Below are 14,794 nucleotides of genomic sequence, written 5' to 3'. Positions count from 1 at the left end.
CCAACATCCTCAAAAAGTAGTTATGATTAGGTTGTTCTGCACCTAATTTCACTGCACCCCTATTTTGTTTATAAAGACTATTTCTACCAAAGACGGAGGAGCCACCATAAGATGCCTCTCTGGCTCTCTAACTTTATCCGTTTGCACCTCACAACCCCATGGCCTATTCTAATCTATGCTGCCACTTGGACAACCATGCTAACCTTCACGGTGGTGGTGGCCGCGCTCTCGCTGCAGGTGGCATTCGTCTCGGCCATAACCCCATCCTCTTCGTTCTCCCAGAAGTGCAACAATGTTGGATCTATTAGAATGCCCTTGGACTTCCCAGGAGACATCCTCTGTTTTCCTGCTCCTCTGTTGTTGAAATCTAAGGTTGATCTTATCGTGCCTCCGGTCTTTGCGGCGGTAATTGTAGCCGCCTCTGCCTTCATGGTCCGTGCTGTGGGCTTGTTTGATCGTGATCAAACTCCTTGAAGATGTACCCTAACTTGTTTTTCCTTTTTAGATTCAGATGCCAGGGGATAGTTAAGATACCGAATTCATGCCAAACTCTTCAATTTCTTTTAACATTGACCTTTGTAAATCCACACAACGAAATTGATACAATAGATTTTCAGGGTTAAGTATAAGTGTTTAGCTATCATGCTGAACTGAAATTGATGCCTTCTATTGTTATTTTTTTTCCTTTCGGCATTTGGTTTGTCTTAGCACGTTTATCAGAAAATCCAATTCATAACTATTAAGTCCACCCTTTAAATTACACACATAAATTCAAAGTCAACATAGAGAAAATGTCTGGGAAACATCGTATAAAGCGAGAAATTATGATAACAACTAGTAATGGGTTTTGATGGATAGACTTGAGAACTTGACTAGGATTCTGTCCCAAACAAACAGCAAAAGGTTACTTAAGCTTTAGAAATTGAATTGATGAGTCTTTCACTGAAATCCCAGAGTTTCCTTCCAAGCTGTTCGTTTGAGGCAAATTTGCTTGGTTTAACCTTATTGCAATCCACAAAGTACTTGCCAGTTTCACCTTTCACGCTTGGGTGCAGAGCAACATAGCATGTCGTGGCTGCTCCCTGTTACATTATAAACAACAAATTATAATTCATCACATTTATTGTTACATGTCCTCACTCACAGATCCAAAAAATTTTAATAATGGAAACAAAATATATATAAAATAATAATAATATTTTAGTTTAAATACTTTATTAGTTCTTATACTTTACCAATTTTTCAGTTAAGTTGTTATAGTCTAAAAGTTTGTAATTAAATCATTATATTAGGTAAAATATTTTAATTAGATCCTTGTAGTTGTCTTTTAGAAAATATATACTAATCCTAAAATATTTTATTTTATAATTCATCCTACATTAAATATAAAAATAAATGTTAAAACAAAAAGTTAAAAAAATCTAATGGAGGATTCTTTTATTAATATAGGGACTCAACATGATTACAAACTTTTAAATTATAAGGATCTAAATAAAAATTTGATAAAATTATAAAAATTTATAGAGTAATTAAACCTAATTTTTATAAGAGTAAAATATCGTTTTTGTCCTAAACGTTTGGGGTAAATCCTATTTATGTCTCTAACGTTTAAATCGTCCTATTTGTATCCCTAACGTTTATAAAATTGATTCAATGTTATCCTACTATCAATTATACTAACAAATCAGATTACATTTTTCAATTATTTTCACTTGGATGTATTCATTCTCAATTAGGTCTCACTTGGATGTATTCGATTTTAATATTATACCCACTATTTGTATTTAGATTCAATTATGTTCCTAGAAAAGTGAATTATGTAAATGTTGTAGGAATTAGTTTCAACTTTTGATGAGCTATTTTTCGGAGTGGATCATCGATTCTATCCCAAACATTTGTATTCTAACTTCAAGAAAAGATTTTTAAAACTCAAACTAAAGCGTTCATGATGTGTAATTGACGGAAGGATAACATTGAATCACTTTTATAAACGTTAGGGATACAAATAGGACAATTTAAACGTTAGGAACACAAATAGAATTTAACCCAAACGTTTGAGACAAAAACGATACTTTACTCTTTTTATAATTATATTTTATTATTATAAAATATAATTAATTTTCAAATTATCTAACTAACAAATTAAAATATTAAAATAGTAATTTAAATAATAACATATTCTTTAGAATTTGATTATTCTAAGTTTTATATTTGAAAACAAATTGAATAATTTTTTTATTGTCAATATAATCAATCTCTCTTTATAATATATTACCAAATAATTATTTAAAAAATCATTTTTCTTACGATTACGAAATCCACTCTTTATAATATTTATAATTTAAAAAATTCTTTTAATTAATGTAGTTGTTATGACAAAATTAGAGCTAACTTTAAAAAAAAGAAATAATCATAAATAAACAATATTTTTTCAAGTCTCAACCAATTTCTAATAAATAACACCAATTTTATTTAAGTTTAAGAATTGATCATAAAAACACATATATAAAATAAAATTTTTAAGTTGACTATCAAATATTAAAAATTAAATAAAAATTCTAGTAGAATCAAATTAATTAATTTAATAGAGACAAATAAGAATAATTATTATTATATACTACTCAAAAAATTTTTAAGTTACAGTAAAAATACTTGTCCTCACACCCTAATACATAAATCCGTCCTTGCATATACTTAAATTTTTTTCAGGGGTGAATTCTTTGGTGTAAAAAAAGAGAATCTTCTACACATGTATTAATGTTTTGTCAAAATATATTATTTGTCCATTGTTAACGTTAGAGGTGGCAACAGGAGTGAGAACGAGTTAGGGAATTGGTTAGGTTTGTCCGGTCGAATCTAATTTGTGGACCTTGACCCTACTCAAAAAAAAAAAAAAAATACAAAAAAAAATTTGATCCAAAAGCCAAAACAAAGAAAAGTTAAAACCCAAAAAAAAAAAAAACGAAAGAACATATTTCAAGATAATTTATGAGTGTTACAATATTTTAGTGTATAATAATAATAATAATAATAATAATCGGTCATGATAATTTTATTTACTGTATATGTTTGTTTATTTTTATAATAATAAATATTAATAAAATTAAAAAATTAACAATAATATTTAAAAATAATAAAAATAATATCAATAATAATGTTAGGAGATAATAATAATAATAGCAGTAAGAATAATATAACAAAAATAATACTTATAGTAAATTACCAATAACTATTACTACTACTAGTTAAAGGCATGAGGTTTATGAGTTATAGTTTAATGTAGGATTAGAATATAGAATTAATTGTTTATATAATTTATAGTATTACAATATACATGTTATGATTTAAGATGTTTAGTCTAATTGTTTGAGTTTTAATGTTTAGGAATTAGAGTATATAATTTAGAGTTGTTTGATAATAAAATAAGATTAACAGTATATAGTAGAGTAGGATATGCACCATGTATTTGGAGTTAAGAATTTATTTTTATAATTTAAGATTTAAGAATTAATTTTTGTAATATATATTTAATATTTTATTATTTATGGGTTATGACTTAGTGTTTAGATTTTATGATTGAGTTTTAGAATTTAATTAGAGGTTGATGAAGAAGGATAAATCATTTAACCTTTAGGATGGAGTTTCGGAAGTTTAATTAGAGGTTGACGAAAAAGGGTAACTATTATTATTAATTTTTTAATATTTATTATTATGAAAATAAACAAACATATACCGTAAATAAATTATTATGACCGATGATTATTATTATTACTATTATTATCATTATAAATAAATTATTATTATTATTATTATTATTATTATTATTATACGTTAACACATATATTAAAATATTATAACATTACCCATAAATGATCTTGGAATATTTTTTTTGTTTTTTTTTTTTGGGTTTTAACTTTTAGCTTTTGGGTCAGAATTTTTGTTTTGTATTTTTTTTGGAATAGGGTCAAGGTCCACAAATTAAATCTGACCCGACAGACCTAACTAATTTCCTAATCCAGTTTCTATTTCTGCTGTCACTTCTAACGCTAACAATGAACAAATAACTCTATTGATGCTGAAAAAGGATTTTTATAATACATAACAAAAAATCTAAAGACCATATCTATATATCTCAAAGTCTAAAACAAAAAATACCTGTACATACAATAAAATTCATAAATAGGACCTCACTCTAATACAAAATAAAAATACAAGAAGTCCAATCAAATTCAATTTGCCTAACCCATAATTTACACGATTTTATAAAATACAAAAAAATCATCCTTAACCCAAACCCAACCTAATGTCACATTAACACTAATAAAATATAGTTAAATCAGATTTATAAATTAAATAAAGTACGTGTATAAAAGAATAATAAATACCGTAATTTGCTGATTATGTCCAAAAATTATTTTTAGTCTTTTTTATTCTAAACCCTTATCAATAATATATTTTGATGACACATTAATATATATATAAAAGATTCTTTTTTTTTTCTACACCATAAAATTCACAAATGTTAAGACATTGAGTTAGTCTACTTTCCTCCGCAATTGGATTGACCAACACGAAGAAAAGTGAACTGGCTTGGTATGTCTTTTGATTTTTGTGTCCTTGTATGTAAAAGTAGCACTGCACACACGTGCTATGTAATCGTAGGGGAAGGAAGTGAAATAAAATACCTGTGGAACGTTCTTCCATATGTAAAAGGTGAAGATCTTCAGGAAATCTACATGAAATGAAATAAATCATATTATGGTCTTAGAGATGAAATAAATAATACAAAAAATGAGAACTAGTATGTTTTTATGTGGTTTAAGGAGAAAGAATTAACGGACGCATCAGGTAAGAAGAGTGTCTCATAAGAGGAGTCATTATGACTCCTGGGTGGACCGAGTTAACAGTGATGTTCACACCCTCTTCCTGTAGAAACCAAAAATGCAAATCAAGTCAAAACTCGATACCAAAAAAAAAAAAAAAAAAAAAGAAAGAAAGACAAACTCATAACTAGGATTTTATTTTTGGTGACTTCTCATAACTAGGATTGTTGATTGCTTTCATCTTTTAGCTACTTAAATATAAAAATAAATCTTCTCAAATTTTCTCTCGGTTAATTTTGTAAGATGTGATCTCTTATAGTACACATGTCAAATAAAAATATGTTTATTAGCTTAACAAAATGGGTTCTTTTAAATAAAAAATTATATATTTACTATTTTATACAAAAATATAATTATTTCTTATTTTCGCAAGCAGTATAAGAGAAATTGAAAATGTATATTTCCTACTTTAATTTTATAGTCACTGCTACGATATTAAAATGAAAAAAAAAACACGATCAGCTATTCTACGCAATTTTTATTATTTTCAATCTCTCTTTGACCTGCTAAGTTAATAATTTATTTACTCTCCATTAACTTTTTTGCATAAATATCAATAAAAAATACTTTTAATTTAAATTCAAATAAAATATAAAAAAATAAAATTATATATGAATAAAAACTTAAATTTTGCGTTTTAATTCAAATTTTGTAAAATATATATTTTTATAAATATATAAATTTAAAACAGAATGATTAACGATTTTTTAAAATTTATTAAAAAATATTTTTTAATTCATTAGCACCTATAAAATTATTTTTGAGACTATTAATGTTCAAAAAATTAATATAAAATATAGCCATAAAAAATAGTATAAAAGCTAAAATATAAAATCTTTTAAAAATTAGAAGTAGTGATAGAATCAGGTTAAAGGATTTATCAAGAGTTTGGACCTGACTTACAATCGATCTGTCTAATAAAAAAAAATCTCAGGATCAAGCTTATAATAGAGCTTTTTCATCTTAAAAGATTAAATTTAGACTTATTGAAAAGTCTACGAAAACTATCAGACTAGCTAGCTTGAGCCTATTTAATATTATTATGCATATATGTTATTTTCTAAAAATGTTATAAGTGAGATTTAAATTCTAACCCTTTAATTTAAAAACCTTATTATTTACTACTAATATACCAAATATTTTTAATAAATATATGAAAAAAATTGTTTGTATTTTATTAGATTTTAGTCTTATTTAAAATTTTAGTCCAATTTAAATTTTAAGTAAAATATTGTTTTTGTCATTAATATTTGGGATAAGTCATAAAATTATTCCTAATATTTAAATCGTCTTATTTAAGTTTCTAATATTTCAAAATCGTCTTAATGTTGTCCCATTGTTAATAATTCAGTTAACAGAAATAACGGCATGACAATATTTAGACAATTTTAAAACTTTGAAAACTTAAATAAGATGAAAACATTGGAGACAAGATTTTTTTGATTATTTTTAATATTTTTTTTAATTATATAAAGTATTTAAAATATTTTTTGTTTTACTAAATAATAATATATACTATTTTTAGACTCATTTCAAAAATATATGTTAAGAATAACACTGAACACTAACATGTGATAGTATTTAGATATGTCTAAATGTGTCTGAATTTTTTTTAATTTTTTATTAAAATACAGTTTGACATAAATAAAAAACATACGTGTTAAACGAATATTAGATCTAAAATATATTTGACACACAAATACGACAAATTAATAAAATATCTGTACTTCATACAACATAATTTATATTTCTATTCTTATTTATTTTATATTTTATTTAAATTCATGGAAGGAGTATTTCTTTATTAAAATGTCAATAAATTATATAGTAAAAATTGCGTAAAGTAGCTGATTTTTTTTTTTCTAACTTTACTGATGAAAAATCTTATTTTTTTTAAATTTTATTGACAATGACTATGAAATTAAAGTAGAAAATATATTTTTTCAATTTTTCTTACATTAGCCGCAAAAATGAAAAATAATATGTAAAATCAAGATAAAGATCTTTCCATTGTGGTGATTATCTCTGTGGTTCACCTTTTTAGGTTAGATCGCAAATAAAAAAATATTTTTTTTTCGGGCTATTGTTGCGCACCTTTTTAAATATTATGTCAATGGGGTATGAAATAAATTATAAATCAAAATATATTTCTTTTTTTATTTTAAAATCTTAAAAGCGATCGTCGATGTTCATAACTTCATATCACATGTGTCATACTTTTATTTATGAAGACCACATTTGCATTACCTTTCTAAATTTTTTATTTTATGATATAAAAGAATTTTTTTAAAGTTCTTTTTACTTGTTATTAGTATTTTTAATAAAAGAAACACGTGTACAAAAAGTATAACACAATGTGCATATAACATTTCTTTTCTTCAGGATTATCAATTGAAACTTTTTTTTTTTACATAAACCATATAAACTTTAAGTTATTAATATATTTATTATATATTTAAGAAAATAAAAAATAAAAACTATAAATCTTATTTTTTATATATATAGATATATGGGCATTTAAATTTTTTTATAAAATGTTTTTTTATATAATTTATAAAAAAATATTTTTAAGATTTGAACCTAAAACTTTTAATTAAATTATAAATAAATTATTTTAACTATTTTAATTTTTATTATTTTTATAATGATTAAATTAGTGAAAGATGGGTATTTTTTAAATTTGTTATTGAAAAATTTTATCAATTAAATTAATCTTTTAAAAATTATAAATTAATTATTTTTGTCTTTCTATAACCTAATTAATAATTTTCGTCAATAATTAATGATATATAATGTTAACGCGATAACATGCATGATACCTAGTATGTTCAGTTGGATGCTGAACAAATATGTTCATGAAAATTTATCAATTTAGTCTATTTTTTTAATTATATAAATTATAATCCTAACGTAACCCAATAACACTAAATTAATAGATTTTTATAAATATATTTGTTTAGTATTTAATTGAATATATTAGGTGTTATGTATAATGTAAATTAACATTTTATATCATTAATTGTTGGCAAAAACTAGTAATGAAGTAACGGAAAAATAAAAATAAATAATTTATAATTTTTAAAAAATTAATTTAATTAATAAAATTTACCAAAAATAAATTTAAAAAATATTTTTTAAGGACTAATTTAACCATTAATCACGCCAGTATTTATGGATATGTATATGTTAATATATAAAGGTGAAGAATTAGTGGACTAGTGACCTGTAGGCGACGAGAAAGCTCATTTGAGTGCAGTATGTTGCATAACTTGGACTGGCCGTACGCCTTCTTGTTATCATAACTGAAATGTTGTAACCGTTTGTTTTGTAAATGATCTTGCGAATCATATCATAGCAAATTCCTTAAGTTACATACATACCCTTTCCGTTCATTCAGCTTTTGAAATCTAATTCCCTTTCTGTAAGTGTAGTTGTGGGCAATTGATGACAAATTTATTATCCTCCCTTCAATTCCTGTGGCTTCCGCAGTTTGTTTCATTTTCTCGAGGAGCAGGTTTGTCAACAAGAAATGTCCTGAAAGAAGGAAAAAACAAAAAGCATAGTGGAGTCTATTATTATAATACTACAATTAATACTGAAAATAATAACGACATACGTTTAGGAGAAAACTTGTTGCTGAGTGAGTTAACTTGCTTAGTACAGATAATAATAAACATTGATTTAATTTTTAATTACTTTGCAGCGAGTCTTATCCAAAACACCAGACTACTTATTAATGAGATCTATACTACTAGATAAGTTAAAATAAGATGACATCACAGATAATTTAAGTAAAATTATATTATTTATATTTTTTTATAAAATGTATGGCGTTTTAATAATTGAATTATAAATTTATATATGATAAAAAAAATTTATATCAAATTTTATCTAAATTGAATATCAATAATAAATATATAGCTTTTGATATTTTGAACTGAATATATTAATTAAGTAAATTATTTACAAGGTAAATTATACCAAGATGGTTAGTATGAAACTGCGTTTCAACCCCATTCTCTGACAGCTTGAAAGGGCAGAACATGACTCCAGCATTGTTTCTGTAATGAATGAATGGATAAGGGTGTTGCATATTTAAGAGAGTAAAAAAGAAAAGAAAAAGAGAAAGAGAAGTGGAACATTAAGATATTGAGAGGAAGATGAAGAGCAAGGAAGTTGTGGACAAAAGAAGCAACAGATGTGAGAGAGCACAAATCGAGCTTCAGAATGTCAACACGGGCGGACGGCTTCTGCTCAACAATCTCTTCCTTCGCCTTCTTCGCACTAACTGTATTCCGTACACCAATGATGACGTGTACATTCCTCAGAGCCAGCACTCTCGCTGTCTCCAATCCAATGCCACTTGCTCCTCCTGCATTATAAGTTTATAACACAACACATCACAATCACATTCTTTCTATTCCTTCTCAAAGTTCCATTTATATATATATAGTAACTCTAGAAACAAAAACTGAAATTTCATAAATAATAAAACAGTGCTGCCACCATAACTAGAAGGAAAAGATGCAGAAAATAATAAAAAATATAGAAAAATGACAAAAAAAAAAATACAAAAAAGGTAGTAAATATTTTAAAAAAAGAAAAAAGAGATTAAACTACAAATCATCGTCACATATTTTGATATTTATTAACACTATAATAAATTAACATTATAATGGATTAAAACTATAAATTAATATCACAGATCAATACTACAATTTTTTTTATAAATATATAGAATAATTGATATTTCAAGTTGGATCGCTTTTCGTAATACTGAACCAGATATCCAGGCCAAATGAAAATGAATCTAATTGGGTTTTACCCGAATATTCTCGACTACCTGTTGAATACCAAAACTCCTAATTAATTAGATGGACACCACTATATAGCAAAATCTAAAAATACACATATTAACGGATTAATATCATACTAAGGGTTTAATTTTGTACGTAAGAATATGAAGAGTAGTTGATATAACATAAAATTATTATATAATATTAATATGGAAGAACATGAATACCACCACCATTTTAATTAATAACTGACCAGTGATAATAGCAGTGAGGTTGGAGGCATCAATTCCATGAGTAACCTCCTCTGCTGTTGAAGCTGATCCAAAGCCACTTGGACCAGCCCTCCCTGTTAGCAACGATATAACTCCCACCATTCTCAAACCTTTATTGTTGATGAGTGATCCAAAGCAATCTCCTACTATATATATATATAGAGAGAGAGAGAGAGGGGAAACTAATTTAATTTATAATATAATACCTACCAAAGTAGAAAGCAAGATTGGACCAATTTACAAGTGGAGAAGGTATGGTCTATACATGGAAGCAATAGTACAGTAGTAAAGTTAGTATAATATATGAGGCCTATGGTTTTCTTCTTATTAAGGGAGAGGTTCTTAGGTTGTAGGTTGACAGCTTTATTTTGATTGTGATGTGAATTTTTCCCTTATTTGGACTCTAGGAATTCAAGTTGTGCACTTATCAATTTCATATTAATTGTTGCTCCTTTATGGTAGTTTGATTGGACCTTTTTTTTTATATAAATAAAATAAATGTTTTATTATTAATATGTGTAATTTATAGACTATTTATAATATTTTTTTAAATAAAATAATAAAAAAAATTATTACTAAAAGAAATTATTCTGGGATTATATTATGGAATCCAATTTTTTTTTTATCAGGGGACAAGTTTGCTGTGCCACAAAAAAAAATATACATTTGAATTTCAAGATCTCTATGTCTCCAATTTGGGAAGAACATATATTAGGACCAAAACGCTTAATTTTAAAAAAAATCTACCTTGATTTGGGTGAGAAGGAGAAGTTGAAGAGTTAAATATTAAATAGACGACAAGTATGATTTCTAAAAGTGATTTGTGGGTATGGCGTTTTCAAAACTGCTGGCAACAATAATTCATCATCTTCGTTTGAGGAGTACTCAGAAATACGTACTCTTGAAAACTCTTTAAAAAATGAGATAATATTATATGTTAAAGTTATTATTTGTTTTATTGTGTGAAGCACATGCATGCAAGGGAATAACGATGTAGCAGAAATGGTGCTACCCAACACTAAGAACGAAGCAGTTCTGATTTGAAGTTTGTCGAGGAACACGATGAACTTTATGAATTTAACAAGGTTCGTCGAGGGGCACGACAAACTTGCCCCTAGGGATGGCAAAAACTCCCGACGGGACGGGTATCCACGGGGATTTACTCATCGGAGGGCAGATATGGGGGGTGGTTTTGTACCCGCGGGGATGTAACACCCTATTATCCTAAACCTTACTTCATGTCGTAAAGAAAAAGATAACAAAGTCAGATGACAGTTCTAAAGCTCGTACGATAATATATATAGAAAGAAATAATAATACTAGAAGTCCGATGAAGAATTACAGCTCAAAATAGAAACATAAAGGTGTGAAGCATTCACTCAATAACTATAAGTATAAAGGCACAAGATACAACATAATACAATAGTAATCAAGATAGATATTTAAGTATGATAGTCAAAAGAGCTCTAGCCATAGCCTACGGAGTTTAGGCCGACTAGTTACATACAGACAATACAGAGTTTTTGAGTTAAAACAGCATATGCAACTTATCTCTCAAGTCAAGCCTTTAAGGCAAGAAAGGTACAAAAGTGAGAGTATATCTATGACAAAGTAGTCCAAAATACAAAAGATGATAAAAGATCCTCCGCTCTGTCACCATCTCGCAACTCACCAAGGTGGGTTACGACCTGCATTTGAAAAACAACAACATATGGAATGAGAATCGGAGGTTCTCAGTATAGTAATAGTACCCAGTAATGTAAGATATAAGGTTTTGGGATAGCAAAAGGCAATCCTAGAACTTCACATCAAGCATAGATTCAAACTTATAAAATAATTTAATAAAGTCCTTAAACAGGTCATCTAACTTAGGAAAAATTCTAAACTATTAATAACATCGTTGTCCCACAACCTTCGCCAACTTAACCTCCCTGCGATCCCATCGTCACCACCTACCGAACCTCCTCAATCCCAGTAGTAAACACAAGTAATGGCATACAAGTAATACATAATTAATGTTTATATATAGCAAGTAAATCAAGAAGCAAGTAAACATGTTATACACTTAGACAATATAGGCAAATGGACAAAGCAAGCAACCACATAGAAAATGTACATAATGAATGCCTGTCCTATTGGCTGTGATATCATATTGTTGGTTCAACTGCCAACCCGACACATTCTTATGGGAATGTCGCCTTTCAGTCATGAATATAAATGGGTACCCTCCCCAGGGATATAGTGTCCGGCTCACTCTTGTGAATCGAAAGAATGTGAGCAGGATACTCTACCACGGTCCTCACATCTCAGCGTAAGCAGAACTAATCCATGTCCTTACGCCTATCGTACAACATCTCATCAATATCCATATAAAACAGTATTCAATAAGTTCATCATTCATCTCTGAGTCCCAAACTCGTCATAACCATCATTAATCCTTGATTTCACAAGTTATCGTTAACTCTTAAGTTCTCAAAGTCATTACGAATATAACACTTCACCCTTCACTCACAACTTCATAAACCTAAGTTATCGTCTTCTAAACTTATATAGAAATTCACCAATATAATTTACCAACTCATCTCTATTAGTCTTAGGGCCTAATTACTAGTTAGTAATATTAAACGGTAATTAAAGAAGTTTAGAAAGATGGAGAACCCTTGAAAAATGAAGAAAATAAATTTTCAGCAAAACAGGGGGTCATGCGTGCGCATGTCCTGTCCTGCGTATGCATGAGTTGAAATTTGGGCGTCCGCGTATGCAGCACCCTGTTCGCATATGCGAGATACCCCAGACAGAAAAGGATACTCGCGTCGCGTGTTAAAAGTCGCGTACGCATACCTTGAAAATACATGTTCGCATACGCATGGCACTGCCATGCGTACGCGAGACCCCCAGACAGAGGAGAATGCCCACGTTGCGTGCACAGGTCCGCGTACGCATGCTATATCAGATTTGAAAAATTTTTAAAGCTGTAGAATTTTAGATTTTTGCACCGAACATGAAACGTGCATAACTTTTTCGTTTTAAAACATTTTCCGTTCGTTCTTTGAACGTCTTAAATTTCTCGAACCCAACTTTTATAAAAATCTATTTTCATAAAAAATAAAGGTCAGGAGGCTAAGTTATGCCTCGCTAAAGTTCGTTAAAAATAAGATTTTACACAAAATCATCAAAGTTCTCTAGTTTCCAAATTTCAAAGCCAAACCAAATCAAAACCTACTCAATTTTAACACAAAATACTACCACACACTACACTTTACCATTCCATTGTAACTCAATCACTTCAACACCTATTTCACTTATTTTTTCTATCATAATCCAACAAAATCAATAATTCCAAATCAATATTTTAATATCAACAATTTGCATAATTTAATCCTTCATATACATCCTTCATCAACATACAACATAATCACATAACTACCATAGTATCACAATCATTATATCATAATTATCATTCTCACATTCAACCACATGCAACTCATACAACCTCATCATAATTTACATATCACATACATAATCCAATCAACTATTTATTCAATTCAATCCTATCTTAAGGTCAACTAGCCTAAGTGTCACGAAACATTACATATTACATAGAGAAAACTGAAATCATACCTTGACCAATTTTTAATATACACAAAATCACCAAATTTAATTCCAACAAGCCTCCAATCACCAACACCACTTCCAAAGTCACCAAATATCAAGCTATATGGTGCACGAAATTGTAAATCACACTTTTCACAACTTCGCATAACTAACCAGCAAGTGCATTGGGTCGTCCAAGTAATACCTTACGTGAGTAAGGGTCGATCCCACGGAGATTGTCGGCTTGAAGCAGGCTATGGTTATTTTGTAAATCTTAGTCAGGAGATTAATGATAAGAGTGATTGTATTTATGAAGAGTAAATAGCATAAATTAAATAATACTTGTTATGCAGTAATGGAAAACAGATTGAGAATTTGGAGATGCTCTGTCTTCCGAATCTCTACTTTCCTACTGTCTTCTTCTTCACGCACGCGGGGCTCATTCCATGGCAAGCTGTATGTTGGTGGATCACCGTTGTCAATGGCTACCATCCGTCCTCTCCGTGAAAATGGTCCAAATGCGCTGTCACCGCACAGCTAATCATCTGTCGGTTCTCACTCATGTTAGAATAGGATCCATTGATCCTTTTGCGTCTGTCACTATGCCCAGCACTCGTGAGTTTGAAGCTCGTCACAGTCATCCCATCCCAGATCCTACTCGGAATACCACGGACAAGGTTTAGACTTTCTGGATCTCAGGAATGGCCGCCAATAGTTCTAACCTATACCATGAAGACTCTGATCTCACGGATTTGAATGCTCTGTTGTCAGGAGATGCAATCAAACACGTGAACCAGGAATCAAAGAGATACACACTCAATCTAAGGTAGAACGGAAGTGGTTGTCAAGCACGCGTTCATAGGTTGAGAATGGTGATGAGTGTCACAGATCATCACATTCATCATGGTTAAGTACGAGTGAGTATCTTAGAACAGAAACAAGTGTGATTGAATAGAAAACAGAAGTAATTGCATTAATCCATCGAGACACAGCAGAGCTCCTCACCCCCAACCATGGAGTTTAGAGACTCATGCCATAGAGGATACAAAATTCAGATGTGAAAATGTCATGAAGTACAAAATAAATCTCTAAAAGTACTTTTTATACTAAACTAGCAGCTAGGGTTACAGAAAATAAGTAACTAACTGCAGATAGTATAGAAATCCACTTCCGGGGCCCACTTGGTGTGTGCTTGGGCTGAGCATTGAGCTTTACACGTGTAGAGGCTTCTCTTGTAGTTAAACGCCAG

At 28.9% G+C, this 14,794-nt stretch overlaps 1 protein-coding gene across 2 annotated transcripts; it reads right to left on the bottom strand.

Moving 5' to 3' along the window:
* Positions 1-712: 712 nt before the first annotated feature.
* On the bottom strand, positions 713-10,272 carry LOC112758898 (short-chain dehydrogenase TIC 32 B, chloroplastic). Of its 2 annotated transcripts, none has more exons than XM_025807686.3 (8): positions 9,933-10,272; positions 9,024-9,255; positions 8,865-8,944; positions 8,264-8,417; positions 8,107-8,185; positions 4,838-4,926; positions 4,686-4,732; positions 713-1,082 (listed from the first exon to the last, which is right to left on the bottom strand). In XM_025807686.3, the coding sequence occupies exons 1-8, from the start codon at positions 10,051-10,053 to the stop codon at positions 1,033-1,035; spliced, it is 852 nt and encodes a 283-aa protein (XP_025663471.1). In that variant the 5' UTR covers positions 10,054-10,272; the 3' UTR covers positions 713-1,032. The 2 variants fall into 2 exon arrangements, with proteins under 2 accessions (XP_025663471.1, XP_025663470.1); XM_025807685.3 differs by having other exon boundaries at positions 4,842-4,926.
* Positions 10,273-14,794: the final 4,522 nt, after the last annotated feature.

Source organism: Arachis hypogaea, chromosome 16 (genome assembly GCF_003086295.3).
Source record: "Arachis hypogaea cultivar Tifrunner chromosome 16, arahy.Tifrunner.gnm2.J5K5, whole genome shotgun sequence".
Taxonomy (NCBI): Eukaryota; Viridiplantae; Streptophyta; class Magnoliopsida; order Fabales; family Fabaceae; genus Arachis; species Arachis hypogaea.
The sequence above is the reverse complement of the archived record's forward strand: the minus strand, read 5'-3'. Positions and strand labels throughout refer to the sequence as shown.